Here is a 23,771-nt window from a genome sequence, read left to right on the forward strand (position 1 = left end):
TCCTGTGGAAGCAGGAAGGGTTCATCCATCCGTCCATCAATTTATCATCCATCCATTCATCCATCCATCTGTCCACCATCTAACACATGCAGAATAGCTTTAATACTTAGCTTGATGGAACCTTTGAGCCTTTGAGGTTTTACTAAATTTAACACGTTTGGAGTATTTTCCTCAAGCTGTAAAACTCGTTAAAAACGGGACCGTAAATCTTGATAGAAAGTAAATCCTTTTGGTTTGTTTCATCGTTAAAGAACAATCCTCAGAGTTTATTCCAAGTAAACAGACGTTTGGGTTTCAGTGGGGGATGTACATATATTGATATGGATCAAAATGCCTTTCTCGTTCGTGCACTTAGCGCACATGTCTGGAACGTCAGGGGAGATATGGTGAAGTCTTCCAGGAGTTATAAACTCTCAGAAGCCTCTTACACTGGAGCAGCTTGTGTTAACTGAACCTTTCTGAGCCTTCACCAACCTATTTCCCAATACTTTTCAGTAATGTCTTCCTGTGTATCTGTCCTGCGGGCGAATGAATGGTTATCTAAGAGGTTATCAAACTTAGATACACGTCCCTGATTCTGCCAGTTATTAAGCACCGCCCCCTCAATAACTGCTATAAAGCTTCTTATGTCAGATAGTTGGAAAAGTTTTTAAAAGAATTTGATATCTATGACGATTCAAGACTGAAGTTTTAGTCCATACAGGTACAGATCCCCTAACATCACATCTTATTTGATCACCTCGACGTTTGGTCTAATGTTTGATGTCTCCAACTGATGGGTCTCTGCAGCTCACCTACCCTAACCCTACCCTAACCTAAACTAACCCTATCCTAACCTAAACTAACCCTAACCTAAACTAACCCTAAACTAACCCTACCCTAACCCTACCCTAACCTAAACTAACCCAACCCAACCCTAAACTAACCCTAACCCACCAAAAACAAGGTTTTCAGATGACGAAAACCCTAACCCTACCCAACCCTACCCTAACGCTAACCCAACCCAACCCAACCCTAACTCAACCCAACCCTAACCCTACCCAATCCTAAACTAACCCTAACCCACCAAAAACAAGGTTTTCAGATGACGAAAACCCTAACCCTACCCTACCCAACCTACCCTAACCTAAACTAACCCTACCCAACCCTACCCCTAACGCTAACCCAACCCAACCCTAACCCTAACTCAACCCAACCCTAAACTAACCCTAAACTAACCCTACCCAACCCTAAACTAACCCTAACCCACCAAAAACAAGGTTTGCAGATGACGAAAACCTTAACCCTACCCTACCCTAACCCTAACCCTAAACTAAACTAACCCAACCCAACCCTAACCCTAACCTAACCCTAACTCAACCCAACCCTAACCCTACCCAACCCTAAACTAACCCTAAACTAACCCTAACCCACCAAAAACAAGGTTTTCAGATGACGAAAACCCTAACCCTACCCTACCCAACCCTAAACTAACCCTACCCAACCCTACCCTAACCCTAATGCTAACCCTAACCCTACCCAACCCTACCAACCCTACCCAACCCTAAACTAACCCTACCCAACCCTACACTAACCTAAACTAACCCCTACCCAACCCTACCCTAACCCTAACCCTAATGCTAACCCTAACCCTACCCAACCCTACCAACCCTACCCAACCCTAAACTAACCCTATCCCACCAAAAACAAGGTTTTCAGATGACGAAAACCCTAACCGTAGCCTAACCCTACCCAACCCTACCCTAACCCTAACCCTAATGCTAACCCTAACCCTACCCAACCCCACCCTAACCTAACCCTAACCCTAATGCTAACCCTACCCAACCCTACCAACCCTACCCAACCCTAAACTAACCCTATCCCACCAAAAACAAGGTTTTCAGATGACGAAAACCCTAACCGTAGCCTAACCCTACCCAACCCTAATGCACATTAGCATGTATTTATAAACACATACAGGTATGTTTACCGTCTATACATATAATTAAACATTATATTTCACATCTTTACACTTTATACTATCAGCATAAAGAAAAGTGAAAACACAGGAAAACAAGATACCAGATTCATTAAAAGCGTTACGGTCACACACAAACACACAGAAGGCTTGAACGAATGAAAAGTCTCTTCAGATATTTGATGAATGAAGTTAATGTTCTGTGAATGATTATTGATCAGAGGAAGTCATAAAGTGCTGACTGTTGCGTCCTCTGATACATAATCATCTACAAACAAGCTCTCAGTTTGTTGTGTGCGGTTGTCTCAAAGTGATTGAGGGTCACATGATCTCTCTAATCACAGATTTTTATTTCCAGCTGCTCGGTCTGATTTGTGATTCGGGGTCTCAGAGCTGCTCGCCGTTTAAATCTAATTGGGATAATTGCAGAGCTGATGGTGAGCAGGTAATGGAGCACTGAGCGTGCTCCCTGGAGTCCCGGCAGTTTCCTGTGACACGGCGTCCTGACGCCGCTAATGGAGCTAATGGAGCTGATGCAGCTTGTTTATGACGGCGAGGGGGCGGGGCTCCTTATGGTGATGGTCATGAGCTGGACTCAGAACTGTGTTTGAAGCTTTTCTGGGAGATTCAGGACACGGATCAGTCACCTGAGAGACTCACCACACATCAAACTTCAGTCCTGGAACAAACTATTTAATCAATCAATCAATCAAACTTTATTCATACAGCCCTTTACAATAGCCAACTGGTACTCAAAGTGCTTTACAGCAGGATAAAAACATAAAACACGATTCAGAAATGGTAAAAGTGCTAAAGGTGCTGCAGGGCATTAAAAGCCTTCCACAAGTGCAATAAAATGAATTGAATAAAATTTGTATAAAGTATTTGTATTTGTATATATTTATATAAAGTATATAGTATAAAATGCCATAAGGCTTTATAACAGTGACTGCAGAGTTCTTCTCAAATTGATCGATTTTTATTTATTTGTTTATTTAGTCATTTATTATTATTATTAGTTAGTAGTAGTATTTTTTTTTACTAGAATTGGTATTATTATTGTTGTTAATACAATCATTGTAAATATAAAAAAAAAAAAAATAAATAAAATGTTGAGCTACTTGACTAATTTGAATTTCCCCCATTGGGGGATGAATAAAGTATTTTTCTGTTCTATTTCTATTTCTAAAATTAAGATAATTATTAATTGTGGCCCCAATCCGAGTTGGAACCCCAGTCTAAAAAGGCGGGTCTTAAGCTTCGATTTAAAAGGGCCGAGCTCAGTGATGATTAAAATCAGCCGCCATCGGTTTCTGACGGTTTGTAATTTAAAAAACGAGCACATGTTCAGACAGAGGCTCGTTGAACCGTCAGCAGAGCGTAAACCTCTCAGAACTGGTTCCACATGTCATGTCTGGGTCAACAGTTGATTAACGCCACCACGGGGACTTTTTATAGAAAAGCCATAAGAAATGATCGGGTTATTACTTCTACTAATTTTCATGATGTCAAAGATAACTTCCTTCCATCCAGGACGTGTACCGGTCCACACTGGAAAAAATGCCCCTCCAAAAATAAGTTAAAAAAGCAACAAATAAAAGACGTTTTTGCTTGAAATAAGCAAAAAAATCTGCCAATGGAACTAGTGAAAATCGGCTTGTCAAGATTTCTTGAAATAAAATGGGATATTTAGGACTTTTGAGTTAAAAGTGATCTTGAAATTAGCTTAAAAACCTCTTCAAATGAAAAAAAAGCTTGTTTCATGTGAAATATGACTCAAAACAATTTGTTTTTAAGACTTTTTCACTTAACAAGATATTCCAGATGTATTGTCTTCAAACAAGTCCCTATATCTGGCTGAAATAGTACTTGTGTCTTGTATTAAGTGTAATGAGATACTCAATGAGACAAATATACTTGGTAAGATTTAGATTTATTCTAGGAAAAGGGCAGTAAAAATCTCTGCAGACCCCTCATCCTGGTCACAAACTGTTCAATCTCCTCCCCTCTGGCAGATGACTCAAAGACAGCTTCTTCCCCCAAGCAGTCACTCTGTTGAACACCCAGGAATAGCATTCCCACCCATAGTGTCTATTTATTGCAAATGTACATACTGTATTTATTATTCTCGGACACATCACTACAGGGGTGGCCAACCAGTCACAGACTAAGAGCCGCATTTTTTACTGTGTTACCACAAAGAGCCACATCATACACATGTCTGATATTCTGTGTTCAACAGTGTGGCGGGACAGTTGGATGTCTGATACCATTCATTTTAGTTTGTCGTTTTCAGGAGACAAGATTTCAACAACGTCACCGGGGCATTTTTTAACGAACTCCCCTTCAATGTATGGCTTTTTAGCCCGTGCAATATTCCAAGTTGATACGATGAAAGCGCCACGGTCTCTGAGAGCTTCGTAAATTTTGGAAAACCTGAACCTGCTTTTCTGCTTGACTTTTCAAAGTGACCAACTTGTGCTTGCGAAATTCAGTCCCTTTTGGAAATTCCTGGTCGATGTTAACATGGAGTGAGCTGAAGTGGCGCTGAAGATTTGAAGCTTTGAAACGCACGAATGACGCCTGACATATAAGGCAGAATGGCCTGAAAAAATATAAACTCTCCCACTCTGTTAAAAACGTCCTGTGTTCATCTTCATAATTTCGTTTAGCTGTGGTATTTCCATCTCACACGTATGCGCGTGACGAAGATACCGTATTTAATTCAAATGAAGCGAACACGCACATTAAAAAAAACCAAAAACACAAATTTTGATATGAACGTAAGAGCCGTATGAAACCAAACAAAGAGCCGCATGCAGCTTGGGAGCCACGGGTTGGCCACCCTTGCATCCCTATTTACCACCCGTACTCAATTCCACTCTTACTGTTCTGCATTTCTAATTTTTATTATTTTATGTTATTGTTGAGTGTTGTACTTTGTGAGTGAAGTTGTACCGGAGTCAAATTCCTTGTTTGTTTAGTCAAACCTGGCCAATAAATCTGATTCTGATTCTGATAAAAAAGTATTTGCTTTTGTCCCGAGGTGAGAGGCCGATCGATGATTTGTTAGAATAACAAATAACTTAAACGTGTGGTTTCCATCCAGGGGCCGGTTATGATTTATAGGAGACCACATCTATTTATAACTGCCTCATTAACCTGTAGGACACTGTCAGAGGCTTCCGGTCGGAGATGGAAGCAACACTTACAGAGATGATGTTCCTTAATTCCAATAGTGATCGATTCGCCTGAGACGCTCACCGACGGCTCACTGGTCTATTCTCTTACTCTTCTTCTGTGGTTGGAAAGCAACGGTCAAAATTCTGTGGACAGAGTGGTATGAGTAGATCAGTCTCAAAGACTTGAATCTGAATCTGAGGTTTGAAAAAGGATCTGCTGGTGTAGTCGGGAGGAGTCTCTGCCTCAGGGGGAGGAGTTTCTGCATCAGGGGGAGGGGACTCTGTCTCAGGGGGAGGGGACTCTGCCTCAGGGGGAGGGGACTCTGCCTCAGGGGGAGGAGTTTCTGCATCAGGGGGAGGGGACTCTGTCTCAGGGGGAGGGGACTCTGCCTCAGGGGGAGGAGTTTCTGCATCAGGGGGAGGGGACTCTGCCTCAGGGGGAGGGGACTCTGCCTCAGGGGGAGGAGTTTCTGCATCAGGGGGAGGGGACTCTGTCTCAGGGGGAGGGGACTCTGCCTCAGGGGGAGGAGTTTCTGCATCAGGGGGAGGGGACTCTGCCTCAGGGGGAGGGGTTTTTGTATCAGGGGGAGGAGCCTCTGCCTCAGTGGGAGGAGCTCCAGATAGAGCTTCCTCTAACCGCAGATAAGAGGGAGATGATGGATGGAAATGTTTTGCTCAACCTCCTGTGGTCAGAAATGTTTTGCTGTTCATCACTGATCCAAGATGGTGTCGAAGAACTTTTGTTTACAGTATTTCCCACAGAACTTGTTTCATCAACAGAGAAGAGCTTTGTAAAAGCTGGACAGGAAGTGAGCTGCACTCACCTGCTTTTGTCTTTCTGTTTGATTTCAGAGTGTTTAAGAAGGCCAGTCCCAACGGAAAGGTGAGTCTTCACCCGCCCAGAATCTCAAATATCTGAACTCTGACATGTATGAATGGAGCTGCTCTGTTATTCCTGCCACTGAGTGCATCAAGTGAGCCCGAAAAGCTCCAAACCAAAGTACTTTCATGGGAATAAATGCGTCCATTGGTGTAGAAAACATGACCAGATTTACAACCAAATCTGTAGGTTTAGTTTTATTTCACATTGTTTGCTGGTTTAGAAGCTGGTTGAATGTGGCTCTGGGATGGCTACAGTGATGAAGCTCTAAAGGAAAGATGCTGTAAAGTTGCCCTGTTTTCCCCCTCAGCTCACTGTTTATCTGGGGAAGAGAGACTTCGTGGACCACGTGGACCTGGTAGAGCCTGTTGGTGAGAGCAGTTTTCAGTTCTGGTGAAGTTGGTGAGATAAACTCTGATGTCGGCATTGACTCTCTTTTCCTGTCTTCTTGCAGACGGAGTTGTTCTGATCGACCCAGAGTACCTGAAGGAAAGAAAAGGTAAGAAACCTCTGATCATCTTTGGGAAACAGTCCATCATTCAGGCCTTTTAGAAATAACCCTTTCTTAAAGCTCTGAATGGTCCAGGACCAGAATGCATCAGCAACCTCCTGACCCAGTATGAACCTTCCAGACCCCTCAGGTCATCTGGATCCGGTCTTCTATCAGTTCCCAGAGTCAGAACCAGACATGGAGGAGCTGCATTCAGCTTCTATGCTCCACATGTCTGGAACAAACTCCCAGAAAGCCTCAGATCAGCTGAAACACTCAGTGGCCCTCATTTATCAAGCCGTCGTAGAAAGCATTGTAGATATGAGCGGAGAACTCGTCGTACGCAGAGGCTCAAGTGAGATTCACAGAACATGCGTACCACACCAATCCCATCGTAAGACCAAGCGGCTGTTGATAAATCCGGCGGCTGAAATCCATCGTAATGATCCTAATCACGCCTTCTACACAAGGGGGCTGAGAGGCCGCACCTCTAGAATTTGCGACATGGATAGGCGAAAGGCGGCAAAGAAACGCAACTACAACGAGCCGAACTTGACACTCTCACAGCTCAGGTGGAGAAACACCGCCTGGTGCTGTTTGGAAGTATGAAAGCTGGCATAAAGAGCGCCCAAAAAACGCGCACTTGGAAGGAGATCGCCGCGGCTGTCAACAGCGTTGGCGATGTAAATCACCGGACGAGGAATGTATTTTCCCCTTCTGTGATGGTCAATAAAATGTGATAAACTCCAGACTGAGGATCCAGGTTTGGATTTGAGTGCCTTGGAGGAGAGGGTGGCTGGCCTGATCGGAGTTACGTCCTCATCGGGCGTGCCAGGGGGACTTGACACTGATGCGCCCATGCTAGAGCTGGAGAATGGTAAGAATGACTGCACACCCAAGACGTTTAAATAAACCTGTTGCTTTAATTTTCAACACAAATGAGGTTCCTAATCAAACTAATATTTTTCATTCACAGATGAATCCGAAGTGGCATCCGGGCAACCTGACCCGAGCGACGAATACGCGGCCCCGTCAACATCCGAAGCCTCTGCCTCTGCCTCTGCCTCTGCCTCTGCCTCTGCCTCTGCCTCTGCCTCTGCCTCTGCCTCTGCCTCTGCCTCTGCCTCTGCCTCTGCCTCTGCCTCTGCCTCTGCCTCTGCCTCTGCCTCGGCCAGCCGTGTTGACCACAGAGGTCCTAGAAAGACAAACAGAGATCGTGAAGTGGATGATGGCTTTAACACACACCATGCAATCTATCGACAGTACATTGAAAGACATAAACGAAACACTGAAGTCACAGAATAAATGCTGAAAGAAATCGTTGTTCTTTCTTTTTTCCTTGAATAACAGAATGCTTACCAAAAGTCAGAATCGCTGAATAAGTTCCTCTCTCCTCCTGAGCGCTCTTGGCTGTGCAGGCTGGTGGATCTCTGGGTGCGGGGTCCTCTGGATGTACATCTGGAAATGGCACTCCCTTTTTTTGGGCAATGTTATGGAGAACCCCGCATGCAATAATAATATTGCATACCTTTTCGGGCGTATATAGAAGGGTTCCCCCCGCAGCCGAGAGACAGATCCAGCTTTAGGAGCCCTGTACACCTCTCCACAGTGGCACGCGTGCGCGTATGCGCAGTGTTAAAGCGCCTCTCCTGTTCGGTGTGAGGGTGCGCCAGAGGGGTAATCAGGTACTCGGTCAATGGATAACCTTTATCGCCTAGGGAAATTACATGGAAGTTTTAGTTTGCAGAGATGGGCAACGTAAAGGTAGAAATAACAAAACCTCAGTTTCCTTCCAACATAAGTAGCTTCACTGAGTAAGTGAGCTACAGTTAGAGCGATGCACCTGATTCTCCTGATGTAGGATTTGGGGGGTGTCCTTTTAGCTTTTATCTTTTCAGTAACGTCTAGCCACCCCATTAGGTAGGCTACAATGGAATAACTGGTGCAACCATATGTGTTGTACTTACACCATGCATTTACTACAACAACTTTGGCCACCTCTGGCTGGTTGTGCAACGTCTGAAAATAAATTGTAATTGTGCCCAACTCACCGATGAGATGGCTCCGACCGCGCGGTGCGCCTCCCTCCAACCGAGTGCCGACGATGCTGTTTTGAAAGATGAAGGAATCATGTGTGCCCCCAGGCCACCGGGCCATCGTTTCGCCATTACCGCGCCGCTAGAATCACCTCTTAAATAGGCGGTTGAATAATGAGCCATCACTCTTCCAATTACGGAGTTGTACTTGTTTAATTTTTTTATTTATTTAATTTGCGTTTATGTTTATATTTATGTTGAAGTCAAATAAAACATGGGCCTTCTTTGAAGTGATAAGTCAGTAATTTTAACCTAGGGATTTGTTGCGACTCATGAGGCACGCACTAGTGACGCTGCTGTTTATGTATGCTATTGCAGTCACCGCAAGTCAAAATGGAAAAGTGCGTAAACGGCTTCAGACCTGTCGTGGCGATTTCATCTTTCCTGCGCTCACGATGGATTTGATAAATGCCAACCTTTGCGCAGAAAAGAACGTACACACGACCTATGCACGTTTTTCGTCTTACGCAAGTTTGATAAATGAGGGCCAGTGTGTTTAAGTCCAGGCTGAAGACACACCCATTTTCAGCTGCATCTGAATAAAGCTCCAAATCTGAAGCTTTAGTTTCAAAACTTAATCACATTTTAACTCCTGATTTTATCTATTGTTCTTATTTCTAACTTTTTTGTTTAAAATTTAAATCATGCTTTTTATTTCTACTGTTTTAATGTCTCTGTAAAACACTTTGAATCGCCTTGTTGTTGAATTTTGCTGTACAGATAAACTTGCCTTGCCTTATTTGGGGTTCCTCAGGGCAGCATCCTGGAGCTTTTAATCTTTTCAGTTTATCGTGTTAAATGAAACTGATTCTGATTAATCCTCTAACTGGATGTGGTTCTGTGGATCTTCATCCTCAGTTTTCGTGACTCTGACCTGCGCGTTCCGTTACGGTCGGGAGGATTTGGACGTCCTGGGGTTGACGTTCAGGAAGGACCTGTTTGTGGCGAATGTCCAGGCGTTTCCTCCGCTGCCTGAAGAGAAGAAGAGTCTGACTCGTCTCCAGGAACGCCTGATTAAAAAACTGGGAGAACATGCCTACCCATTCACCTTCGAGGTACCGCTCCACACCGACCCAATTCAGTTCAATTTTATTTATATAGCGCCAAATACAACAAATGTCATCTCAAGGCACTTAGATCAGTAAAAGGTTAGAAAAGGTGGACAGAGAATTTAATGGTAGAGACTCAGCCATCATTCATTTGGAGGTTGAAAACTCTCAAACACATCTGCAGATGTACAATATATGCAATATATTAGAATTAATCTGTTGACTTATTTTCAATGTTGTCCCTCAAGTTTTCATTGTTTTGTTGCCTCTTTAATATGAAGAAATAAGCTGTAAAAACAGTTAAAACCCAATAGCTGGGAGACAAAGTGGAAAACATTCAGGACAGCTGTCTATGTTCCCAGGAGTGGACGTCCCAGCAAGGTCACCCCAAGGTCAGAAACCCAAGAGCTACATCTCAGACTCTGCGGGCCTCAGTTAGCATGTTAAAGGTTAAAGGTCACCCCAAAGTCAGAAACCCAAGAGCTACATCTCAGATTCTGCAGGCCTCAGTTAGCATGTTAAAGGTTAAAGGTCACCCCAAGGTCAGAAACCCAAAGAGCTACATCTCAGACTCTGCAGGCCTCAGTTAGCATGTTAAAGGTTAAAGGTCACCCCAAGGTCAGAAACCCAAGAGCCACATCTCAGACTCTGCGGGCCTCAGTTAGCATGTTAAAGGTTAAAGGTCACCCCAAGCTCAGAAACCCAAGAGCCACATCTCAGACTCCGCGGGCCTCAGTTAGCATGTTAAAGGTTAAAGGTCACCCCAAGGTCAGAAACCCAAGAGCTACATCTCAGACTCTGCAGGCCTCAGTTAGCATGTTAAAGGTTAAAGGTCACCCCAAGGTCAGAAACCCAAGAGCCACATCTCAGACTCTGCGGGCCTCAGTTAGCATGTTAAAGGTTAAAGGTCACCCCAAGCTCAGAAACCCAAGAGCCACATCTCAGACTCCGCGGGCCTCAGTTAGCATGTTAAAGGTTAAAGGTCACCCCAAGGTCAGAAACCCAAGAGCTACATCTCAGACTCTGCCGGCCTCAGTTAGCATGTTAAAGGTTAAAGGTCACCCCAAGGTCAGAAACCCAAGAGCTACATCTCAGACTCTGCCGGCCTCAGTTAGCATGTTAAAGGTTAAAGGTCACCCCAAGGTCAGAAAATGAAAGAATCCCCCGAACAGAGAGAGACGACGTGTTCAAACTGTCTGGATGGTTATGATGGATGGATGAAAAACATCCATCCTCAGAAAGGAAAGAGAAAAGACAGAAAGTCGTGATCAGGAAACATGTCTCTGCTCTCCTGAGTCCTAAATGTTTCAGGATGTGTTTGAATATTTCAGATTCCCCTGAACCTGCCGTGCTCCGTCACCCTGCAGCCGGGCCCGGAGGACACGGGGAAGGTAACAGTTCCCGACACAAACAGCATCTTTCACGCTCACCTGAGGGCAGAAATGTGACGTGATTCTGCTGCTGTCTGCAGGCGTGTGGAGTCGACTTCGAGGTCAAAGCTTTCTGTGCAGAAAATGTTGAAGAAAAGATCCACAAAAGGTAAAAGTGAGTCAGCTAAAGACATGTATTATGGATGAAAGTGGAGTCCTGGTGCGTCAGCAGTGGATCAACCCACCGCAGGCTGCAGCAGATCCTTTTTTTAAACGTTTGTAATCCTCAGAGTTAGAGTCGTGTTGTTGTTGCAGGAACTCGGTCCGGCTGGTGATCAGGAAGGTGCAGTACGCTCCGGAGAAGCCCGGACCCCAGCCGACGGCAGAGACCACCAGGCAGTTCCTGATGTCGGACAAACCTCTGCACCTGGAAGCCTCTCTGGACAAGGAGGTAACAGCTGATGCAGCCGCCCGAAAGCATTAGGGAAGCTAAACCTAAAGGTTAGAGGGAGAAGCTGGACCAAGGCTTTGTTCCAAACCGCATACTACATACTGCATACTGCATACTGTATACTGCATACTGCATACTACATACTGCATGCTACATACTACATACTGCATACTACATACTACATACTACATACTGCATACTGCATGCTACATACTACATACTGCATACTACATACTGCATACTGCATACTGTATACTGCATACTGCATACTACATACTGCATACTGCATACTACATACTGCATACTACATACTGCATACTGCATACTGTATACTGCATACTGCATACTGCATACTGCATACTGCATACTGTATACTGCATACTGCATACTACATACTGCATACTACATACTGCATACTGCATACTGTATACTGCATACTGCATACTACATACTGCATACTGCATACTACATACTGCATACTACATACTGCATACTGCATACTGTATACTGCATACTGCATACTGCATACTGCATACTGTATACTGCATACTGCATACTACATACTGCATACTGCATACTACATACTGCATACTACATACTGCATACTGCATACTGTATACTGCATACTGCATACTGCATACTGCATACTGTATACTGCATACTGCATACTACATACTGCATACTACATACTGCATACTGCATACTACATACTGCATACTGCATACTACATACTGCATACTACATACTGCATACTGCATACTGCATACTACATACTGCATACTGCATACTGTATACTGCATACTGCATACTACATACTGCATACTGCATACTACATACTACATACTACATACTGCATACTGTGTACTGCATACTGCATACTGCATACTACATACTGCATACTGCATACTACATACTGCATACTGCATACTACATACTGTATACTGCATACTGCATACTACATACTACATACTGCATACTGCATACTACATACTGTATACTGCATACTGCATACTACATACTGCATACTACATACTGCATACTGCATACTACATACTGTATACTGCATACTGCATACTACATACTGTATACTGCATACTACATACTGCATACTACATACTGTATACTGCATACTGCATACTACATACTGTATACTGCATACTACATACTGCATACTGTATACTGCATACTACATACTGCATACTACATACTGCATACTACATACTGTATACTGCATACTGCATACTACATACTGTATACTGCATACTGCATACTACATACTGTATACTGCATACTGCATACTACATACTGCATACTGCATACTACATACTGTATACTGCATACTGCATACTACATACTGTATACTGCATACTACATACTGCATACTACATACTGCATACTACATACTGTATACTGCATACTACATACTGCATACTACATACTGTATACTGCATACTGTATACTGCATACTGCATACTACATACTGCATACTACATACTACATACTGCATACTACATACTACATACTGCATACTGCATACTACATACTGCATACTACATACTACATACTGTATACTGCATACTACATACTACATACTGCATACTACATACTACATACTGCATACTACATACTACATACTGCATACTACATACTACATACTGTATACTGCATACTACATACTGCATACTACATACTACATACTGCATACTGCAACCTACATACTGTATACTGCATACTGCATACTGCATACTGCATACTGCATACTACATACTGCATACTGCATACTACATACTGCATAATGCATACTACATACTGCATACTACATACTACATACTGTATACTACATACTGCATACTACATACTGCATACTGCATACTACATACTGCATACTACATACTACATACTGTATACTACATACTGCATACTGCATACTACATACTGCATACTGCATACTACATACTACATACTACATACTGCATACTACATACTACATACTGTATACTACATACTGCATACTGCATACTACATACTGCATACTACATACTACATACTGTATACTACATACTGCATACTGCATACTACATACTGCATACTACATACTGCATACTGCATACTACATACTACATACTACATACTGTATACTACATACTGCATACTGCATACTACATACTGCATACTACATACTACGTACTGCATACTGCATACTACATACTGCATACTACATACTACATACTACATACTGCATACTACATACTGTATACTGCATACTGCATACTACATAATGCATACTGCATACTGCATACTACATACTGCATACTGCATACTACATACTGCATAATGCATACTACATACTGCATACTACATACTGCATACTACATACTACATACTGTATACTACATACTGCATACTACATACTGCATACTACATACTACATACTGTATACTACATACTGCATACTACATACTACATACTGCATACTACATACTGTATACTGCATACTGCATACTACATAATGCATACTGCATACTGCATACTACATACTGCATACTGCATACTACATACTGCATAATGCATACTTCCATACTGCATACTACATACTACATACTGTATACTGCATACTACATACTACATACTGCATACTGCAACCTACATACTGTATACTGCATACTGCATACTGCATACTGCATACTACATACTGCATACTACATACTGCATACTGCATACTACATACTGCATACTGCATACTACATACTGCATAATGCATACTACATACTGCATACTACATACTGCATACTACATACTACATACTGTATACTACATACTGCATACTACATACTGCATACTGCATACTACATACTGCATACTACATACTACATACTGTATACTACATACTGCATACTGCATACTACATACTGCATACTACATACTGCATACTGCATACTACATACTGCATACTACATACTACATACTACATACTGCATACTACATACTACATACTGTATACTACATACTGCATACTGCATACTACATACTGCATACTACATACTACATACTGTATACTACATACTGCATACTGCATACTACATACTGCATACTACATACTGCATACTGCATACTACATACTACATACTACATACTGTATACTACATACTGCATACTGCATACTACATACTGCATACTGCATACTACATACTACGTACTGCATACTGCATACTACATACTGCATACTACATACTACATACTACATACTACATACTGCATACTACATACTGTATACTGCATACTGCATACTACATAATGCATACTGCATACTGCATACTACATACTGCATACTGCATACTACATACTGCATAATGCATACTACATACTGCATACTACATACTGCATACTACATACTACATACTGTATACTACATACTGCATACTACATACTGCATACTACATACTACATACTGTATACTACATACTGCATACTACATACTACATACTGCATACTACATACTGTATACTGCATACTGCATACTACATAATGCATACTGCATACTGCATACTACATACTGCATACTGCATACTACATACTGCATAATGCATACTTCCATACTGCATACTGCATACTGCATACTACATACTGTATACTGCATACTGCATACTACATACTACATACTGTATACTACATACTGCATACTGCATACTGCATACTACATACTGCATACTGCATACTACATACTACATACTGCATACTACATACTGCATACTGCATACTACATACTGTATACTGCTTACTGCATACTACATACTACATACTGCATACTACATACTGCATACTACATACTGCATACTGCATACTACATACTGCATACTACATACTGCATACTAAATACTAAATACTGCATACTACATACTGCTGGATGAAGAAGCTTTTTGGATGAGAGGTGCTCCTGGTCCAGATGTTCTGAGCTCCTGGTCCAGATGTTCTGAGCTCCTGGTCCAGATGTTCTGAGCTCCAGGTCCAGATGTTCTGAGCTCCAGGTCCAGATGTTCTGAGCTCCTGGTCCAGATGTTCTGAGCTCCAGGTCCAGATGTTCTGAGCTCCTGGTCCAGATGTTCTGAGCTCCTGGTTCAGATGTTCTGAGCTCCTGGTCCAGATGTTCTGAGCTCCTGGTCCAGATGTTCTGAGCTCCTGGTTCAGATGTTCTGAGCTCCAGGTCCAGATGTTCTGAGCTCCTGGTCCAGATGTTCTGAGCTCCTGTGTCTGCTCTCTCTCAGATTTATTACCACGGAGAGCCCATCAGCGTCAACGTTCATGTCACCAACAACACCAACAAGACGGTGAAGAAGATGAAGATCTCGGGTGCGTAGGGTTTCAGCGCTGCCTCTCTGCTGTGTGTTCTCTGCTGTGTGTTTGTGGTTAACTCTGCTTTGTGTCTGCAGTGCGACAGTATGCAGACATCTGCCTGTTCAACACAGCTCAGTACAAATGCCCAGTGGCTGTGGAGGAGTCAGAGTGAGTTCCATTCACTCATTTCACTCTGCAAACACAAACTGATTCTCAGGACAGCAATGGCAGCCTCAGGTTCAGCTGCAGGTTCAGCTGCAGGTTCAGCTGCAGGTTCAGCTGCAGGTTCAGCCTCAGGTTCAGCCTCAGGTTCAGCTGCAGGTTCAGCTGCAGGTTCAGCTGCAGGTTCAGCCTCAGGTTCAGCTGCAGGTTCAGCCTCAGGTTCAGCTGCAGGTTCAGCTGCAGGTTCAGCTGCAGGTTCAGCCTCAGGTTCAGCCTCAGGTTCAGCTGCAGGTTCAGCTGCAGGTTCAGCCTCAGGTTCAGCTGCAGGTTCAGCTGCAGGTTCAGCCTCAGGTTCAGCTGCAGGTTCAGCTGCAGGTTCAGCCTCAGGTTCAGCTGCAGGTTCAGCCTCAGGTTCAGCTGCAGGTTCAGCTGCAGGTTCAGCTGCAGGTTCAGCCTCAGGTTCAGCTGCAGGTTCAGCTGCAGGTTCAGCCTCAGGTTCAGCTGCAGGTTCAGCTGCAGGTTCAGCCTCAGGTTCAGCCTCAGGTTCAGCTGCAGGTTCAGCTGCAGGTTCAGCCTCAGGTTCAGCTGCAGGTTCAGCCTCAGGTTCAGCTGCAGGTTCAGCTGCAGGTTCAGCTGCAGGTTCAGCTGCAGGTTCAGCCTCAGGTTCAGCCTCAGGTTCAGCTGCAGGTTCAGCTGCAGGTTCAGCTGCAGGTTCAGCCTCAGGTTCAGCTGCAGGTTCAGCTGCAGGTTCAGCCTCAGGTTCAGCCTCAGGTTCAGCTGCAGGTTCAGCTGCAGGTTCAGCTGCAGGTTCAGCTGCAGGTTCAGCTGCAGGTTCAGCCTCAGGTTCAGCCGCAGGTTCAGCTGCAGGTTCAGCCTCAGGTTCAGCCTCAGGTTCAGCCTCAGGTTCAGCCTCAGGTTCAGCTGCAGGTTCAGCTACAGGTTCAGCCTCAGGTTCAGCTGCAGGTTCAGCTGCAGGTTCAGCTGCAGGTTCAGCTGCAGTTTCAGCTGCAGGTTCAGCCTCAGGTTCAGCTGCAGGTTCAGCCTCAGGTTCAGCTGCAGGTTCAGCCTCAGGTTCAGCTGCAGGTTCAGCCTCAGGTTCAGCTGCAGGTTCAGCTGCAGGTTCAGCCTCAGGTTCAGCCTCAGGTTCAGCCTCAGGTTCAGCTGCAGGTTCAGCTGCAGGTTCAGCCTCAGGTTCAGCCTCAGGTTCAGCTGCAGGTTCAGCTGCAGGTTCAGCCTCAGGTTCAGCTGCAGGTTCAGCTGCAGGTTCAGCCTCAGGTTCAGCCTCAGGTTCAGCTGCAGGTTCAGCTGCAGGTTCAGCTGCAGGTTCAGCCTCAGGTTCAGCTGCAGGTTCAGCTGCAGGTTCAGCTGCAGGTTCAGCTGCAGGTTCAGCTGCAGGTTCAGCCTCAGGTTCAGCCTCAGGTTCAGCTGCAGGTTCAGCTGCAGGTTCAGCCTCAGGTTCAGCTGCAGGTTCAGCTGCAGGTTCAGCTGCAGGTTCAGCTGCAGGTTCAGCTGCAGGTTCAGCTGCAGGTTCAGCTGCAGGTTCAGCCTCAGGTTCAGCTGCAGGTTCAGCTGCAGGTTCAGCCTCAGGTTCAGCTGCAGGTTCAGCCTCAGGTTCAGCTGCAGGTTCAGCTGCAGGTTCAGCTGCAGGTTCAGCTGCAGGTTCAGCTGCAGGTTCAGCCTCAGGTTCAGCTGCAGGTTCAGCTGCAGGTTCAGCCTCAGGTTCAGCTGCAGGTTCAGCTGCAGGTTCAGCCTCAGGTTCAGCCTCAGGTTCAGCTGCAGGTTCAGCTGCAGGTTCAGCCTCAGGTTCAGCTGCAGGTTCAGCCTCAGGTTCAGCTGCAGGTTCAGCCTCAGGTTCAGCTGCAGGTTCAGCTGCAGGTTCAGCTGCAGGTTCAGCCTCAGGTTCAGCTGCAGGTTCAGCTGCAGGTTCAGCCTCAGGTTCAGCTGCAGGTTCAGCCTCAGGTTCAGCTGCAGGTTCAGCTGCAGGTTCAGCTGCAGGTTCAGCCTCAGGTTCAGCTGCAGGTTCAGCTGCAGGTTCAGCTGCAGGTTCAGCTGCAGGTTCAGCCTCAGGTTCAGCCTCAGGTTCAGCCTCAGGTTCAGCCTCAGGTTCAGCTGCAGGTTCAGCTGCAGGTTCAGCCTCAGGTTCAGCTGCAGGTTCAGCTGCAGGTTCAGCCTCAGGTTCAGCCTCAGGTTCAGCTGCAGGTTCAGCTGCAGGTTCAGCCTCAGGTTCAGCTGCAGGTTCAGCTGCAGGTTCAGCTGCAGGTTCAGCTGCAGGTTCAGCTGCAGGTTCAGCCTCAGGTTCAGCTGCAGGTTCAGCCTCAGGTTCAGCTGCAGGTTCAGCCTCAGGTTCAGCCGCAGGTTCAGCTGCAGGTTCAGCCTCAGGTTCAGCTGCAGGTTCAGCTGCAGGTTCAGCTGCAGGTTCAGCCTCAGGTTCAGCTGCAGGTTCAGCCTCAGGTTCAGCTGCAGGTTCAGCTGCAGGTTCAGCTGCAGGTTCAGCCTCAGGTTCAGCCTCAGGTTCAGCTGCAGGTTCAGCTGCAGGTTCAGCCTCAGGTTCAGCTGCAGGTTCAGCTGCAGGTTCAGCTGCAGGTTCAGCCTCAGGTTCAGCTGCAGGTTCAGCTGCAGGTTCAGCTGCAGGTTCAGCTGCAGGTTCAGCTGCAGGTTCAGCCTCAGGTTCAGCTGCTGGTTCAGCTGCAGGTTCAGCTGCAGGTTCAGCCTCAGGTTCAGCTGCAGGTTCAGCTGCAGGTTCAGCCTCAGGTTCAGCTGCAGGTTCAGCTGCAGGTTCAGCTGCAGGTTCAGCTGCAGGTTCAGCTGCAGGTTCAGCTGCAGGTTCAGCTGCAGGTTCAGCCTCAGGTTCAGCTGCAGGTTCAGCCTCAGGTTCAGCTGCAGGTTCAGCCTCAGGTTCAGCTGCAGGTTCAGCCGCAGGTTCAGCCTCAGGTTCAGCTGCAGGTTCAGCCTCAGGTTCAGCTGCAGGTTCAGCTGCAGGTTCAGCTGCAGGTTCAGCCTCAGGTTCAGCCTCAGGTTCAGCTGCAGGTTCAGCTGCAGGTTCAGCTGCAGGTTCAGCTGCAGGTTCAGCTGGATATTTTGGCCTCATATCTGGATATTTTGGCCTCATATCTGGATATTTTGGCCTCATTTCTGGATATTTTGGCCTCATATCTGGATATTTTGACCTCATATCTGGATATTTTGGCCTCATATCTGGATATTTTGGCCTCATATCTGGATGTTTTGGCCTCATATCTGGATGTTTTGGCCTCATATCTGGATGTTTTGGGCTCATATCTGGATATTTTGGCCTCATATCTGGATATGTTGGCCTCATTTCTGGATATTTTGGCCTCATATCTGGATATTTTGACCTCATATCTGGATATTTTGGCCTCATATCTGGATGTTTTGGCCTCATATCTGGATGTTTTGGCCTCATATCTGGATGTTTTGGCCTCATATCTGGATGTTTTGGGCTCATATCTGGATATTTTGGCCTCATATCTGGATATTTTGGGCTCATATCTGGATGTTTTGGCCTCATATCTGGATGTTTTGGGCTCATATCTGGATATTTTGGGCTTATATCTGGAAATTTTGGGCTCATATCTGGATATTTTGGGCTCATATCTGGATGTTTTGGCCTCATATCTGGATATTTTGGGCTCATATCTGGATGTTTTGGGCTCATATCTGGATGTTTTGGGCTCATATCTGGATATTTTGGCCTCATATCTGGATGTTTTGGCCTCATATCTGGATATTTTGGGCTCATATCTGGATATTTTGGCCTCATATCTGGATGTTTTGGGTTCATATCTGGATGTTTTGACCTCATATCTGGATGTTTTGGCCTCATATCTGGATGTTTTGGGCTCATATGTGGATATTTTGGCCTCATATCTGGATGTTTTGGCCTCATATCTGGATATTTTGAGTCTAATCTGAGGGATTCTGCTTGGAAAAGGCTTTAAAAAAGGACTTAAACTTAAATTCAGGGAGATTTATACACTTGGGGAAAATCTCTTTTTGGGGAAGATCCAGCCTATAAAAACGACAGCTAATATATGCAATATTTTTCTGTGCTCAGTGACGTTGTTGCTCCCAGTTCGACCTTCTGCAAAGTTTTCACCCTCACCCCGTTTCTGGCCAACAACCGAGAGAAGCGAGGCCTGGCTCTGGATGGCAAACTGAAGCACGAGGACACCAACCTGGCCTCCAGCACACTGTGAGTCCTGCACACAATGCCTTCACTACCACTCAGAGACGAGGTTGTCCATGTGTGACTTTCTGCTTTTCCTCCCGAGCAGCCTGAGAGAAGGAGCCAATAAGGAGATCCTGGGCATCATCGTGTCCTACAAAGTCAAAGTGAAGCTGGTGGTGTCGCGAGGCGGGTCGGTATATCGCTTCTGCTCCTCATGAAACCATTTAGCATCCATTTATTATTTATTATGCATCCATTTAAATGCAGCTGCGCTTTATTTCAGTGTTTCCTGTTCATTTGATCACCTGTGAGCTGGAAGAATAAATTAATGAGGTGACCTCACACATAAACAGCTCTTCTGTTGCTGCCCTCTGAAGAGACTCAGTGTTTTTGTTGTTTCTTTATGAATTACATGTTATGTTTCATAAAAATGATCATTAGGGCTGGGCAACGATTAACATGTTTAATCTAATTAATCACATGATTTCCCTGATTAATCACGATTAATCTCATTTGTACGCAGAATCCCAAAATTAATCCAAAAGTAGCGTATAGCTTTTAGCATTTAGCTTTATTTTAAATGTGCTGCCATATGAATGAAAGTGCCATAACATTTGTTGTGCAAACACACTTTTAACATCAGCATCTTTCTGTAGTTTTTATGTAGAAGCCTCGCTCCACTGTCTGTTTCCTTGAATGACTTGCTGCTATCAGTTGTGTGTTTTGCCTTTAAGTGATATTTTAGACTGGAACTACTGCGCTGAGAAGACAATTCAACTTGGCTGTGTTTACAGATGACTTTGGTTCTGTCGACTCCGCCGTCTGGAAGAACTTTAACATGAAAATGGCCGAGTAAAAGTTCCGTACCCTTCTCCATGTTTGGTGGATCCGCCGATTACTTTCTTTTCCTGTTCCACAGCAGACAGCAACAGACTTTTACAAAATAAAAGCCTGTGAGCAACAGACTTTTACAGAATAAAAGCCTGTGAGCAACAGACTTTTACAAAATAAAAGCCTGTGAGCAGCAGACTTTTACAAAATAAAAGCCTGTGAGCAGCAGACTTTTACAAAATAAAAGCCTGTGAGCAGCAGACTTTTACAAAATAAAAGCCTGTGAGCAGCAGACTTTTACAAAATAAAAGCCTGTGAGCAACAGACTTTTACAAAATAAAAGCCTGTGAGCAACAGACTTTTACAAAATAAAAGCCTGTGAGAAACAGACTTTTACAAAATAAAAGCCTGTGAGCAGCAGACTTTTACAAAATAAAAGCCTGTGAGCAACAGACTTTTACAAAATAAAAGCCTGTGAGAAACAGACTTTTACAAAATAAAAGCCTGTGAGCAGCAGACTTTTACAAAATAAAAGCCTGTGAGCAACAGACTTTTACAAAATAAAAGCCTGTGAGAAACAGACTTTTACAAAATAAAAGCCTGTGAGAAACAGACTTTTACAAAATAAAAGCCTGTGAGCAGCAGACTTTTACAGAATAAAATAAATTAAAATAATAATAATAATAAAATAAACTGCGTTAATGCAAGATAAAATATTTATCACATTAAATAATTAGCTAGTTAACGCAATAATAACGAGCAAACGCGATAATAACGAGCTAAAGCGATAATAACGAGTTAACGGGATAATAACAAGCTAACGCGATAATAACGAGTTAACGGGATAATAACGAGTTAACGCGACGATAACGAGTTAACGGGATAGTAACAAGCTAACGCGATAATAACAAGCTAACGCGATAATAACGAGCGAACGCGATAATAACGAGCTAATGCGATAATAACGAGTTAACGGGATAATAACGAGCTAATGCGATAATAACGAGTTAACGGGATAATAACGAGCTAATGCGATAATAACGAGTTAACGGGATAATAACAAGCTAACGCGATAATAACGAGTTAACGGGATAATAACGAGCTTACGCGATAATAACGAGCTAATGCGATAATAACGAGTTAACGGGATAATAACGAGCTAATGCGATAATAACGAGTTAACGGGATAATAACAAGCTAACGCGATAATAACGAGTTAACGGGATAATAACGAGCTAATGCGATAATAACGAGTTAACGCGATAATAACGAGCTAATGCGATAATAACGAGTTAACGGGATAATAACGAGCTAATGCGATAATAACGAGTTAACGGGATAATAACAAGCTAACGCGATAATAACGAGTTAACGGGATAATAACGAGCTTACGCGATAATAACGAGCTAATGCGATAATAACGAGTTAACGGGATAATAACGAGCTAACGCGATAATAACGAGTTAACGGGATAATAACGAGTTAACGGCATAATAACGAGTTAACGGCATAATAACGAGTTAACGCGATAATAACGAGTTAACGCAATAATAACGAGTTAACGCGATAATAACGAGCTAACGCGATAATAACGAGCTAACGGGATAATAACGAGCTAACGCGATAATAACGAGCTAACGCGATAATAACGAGCTAACGCGATAATAAAGAGTTAACGCGATAATAACGAGTTAACGGGATAATAACGAGTTAACGGCATAATAACAAGTTAACGCGATAATAACGAGCTAACTCGATAATAACGAGTTAACGGGATAATAACGAGCTAACGCGATAATAACGAGCTAACGCGATAATAACGAGCTAACTCGATAATAACGAGTTAACGGGATAATAACGAGCTAACGCGATAATAAAGAGCTAACGCGATAATAACGAGCTAACGCGATAATAACGAGCTAACTCGATAATAACGAGTTAACGGGATAATAATGAGTCAACGCGCCCAGCCCTAATGATCATTGATGTAGAACGATGGACTCCAGATAGTTTGGAAATGGCCTTATAACCCTTCCCAGACTGATGGGCAGCAGCAGCTGCTTCTTTCAGATCGTTGCTGATGTCTTTCCTCCTTGGCATCGTGTTGTGGCCTGAAGCCGTTTTTATCCTTTCTGAGTGTTTAACAGTAGTTACAGTTAACTCTTAAAGGGGACATATTATGCAAAACTCACTTTTTGCAGGTCTTTGTGTTCATATTTGGGCCTCTACTGTTCCTTTAAACACTCCAAGCGTGAAAAAAACCCATCCATCCATTTTCTGTAGGTCAGTAGAAAGACTTTGGTGTCAAGAAAAAAATGCTGCTGTGAGCCATTTGGATGGCTCCCCTATTGTGACGACACAATAGGGGAATTTGCATATACCTGTCGAGTCCCCACCCACTCCCCACCCTCTACATTAGTTGAAGATCCGCCATCTTGTATCGAGCATCGAGCACAATGGCTACGAAAGGAAAATCACACATGAAGTGTCGTGTTGTTGGCTGCACCTGTGGTGTGTTTCTGGAGACCCAGGTGTCCAGCAGCAGCTCCAGTCTCTGCCGGTGGTTTTCACAGCCACGAGGTCAGCCTGTGTGAGCTGCTCCACCGGGGCCGAGGGGGGAGCGCTCCTCTGCGCCGGGCCGCTCTCCTCTCCCTGCCAGCCGCCTGAAATAAGTTGAGAAAACATCCGCGCCCCCTGCAGCCGGCAGCTCCTTCTGGTGTCCGCCAGTGAGCACGTCTCCAGGCCACCAGCAGACAGGTGACCGCGGCGACAGCAGCGCGAG

General features: G+C 44.4%; 1 protein-coding gene across 1 annotated transcript in view; it reads left to right on the plus strand.

Moving 5' to 3' along the window:
• Positions 1 to 23,771, plus strand: part of arrb1 (arrestin, beta 1) — a 44,913-nt gene that overhangs the window by 12,753 nt on the left and 8,389 nt on the right. The window contains exons 2-12 of the mRNA XM_075472714.1: positions 5,992 to 6,022; positions 6,330 to 6,390; positions 6,474 to 6,518; positions 9,464 to 9,660; positions 10,986 to 11,045; positions 11,126 to 11,193; positions 11,340 to 11,475; positions 15,738 to 15,822; positions 15,903 to 15,975; positions 20,045 to 20,182; positions 20,265 to 20,348. Of these exons, the coding sequence (XP_075328829.1) occupies positions 5,992 to 6,022; positions 6,330 to 6,390; positions 6,474 to 6,518; positions 9,464 to 9,660; positions 10,986 to 11,045; positions 11,126 to 11,193; positions 11,340 to 11,475; positions 15,738 to 15,822; positions 15,903 to 15,975; positions 20,045 to 20,182; positions 20,265 to 20,348 (978 nt within the window). The remainder of the gene's footprint in view (positions 1 to 5,991; positions 6,023 to 6,329; positions 6,391 to 6,473; positions 6,519 to 9,463; positions 9,661 to 10,985; positions 11,046 to 11,125; positions 11,194 to 11,339; positions 11,476 to 15,737; positions 15,823 to 15,902; positions 15,976 to 20,044; positions 20,183 to 20,264; positions 20,349 to 23,771) is intronic.

This window comes from Odontesthes bonariensis, chromosome 9 (assembly GCF_027942865.1).
Source record: "Odontesthes bonariensis isolate fOdoBon6 chromosome 9, fOdoBon6.hap1, whole genome shotgun sequence".
NCBI lineage: Eukaryota > Metazoa > Chordata > Actinopteri > Atheriniformes > Atherinopsidae > Odontesthes > Odontesthes bonariensis.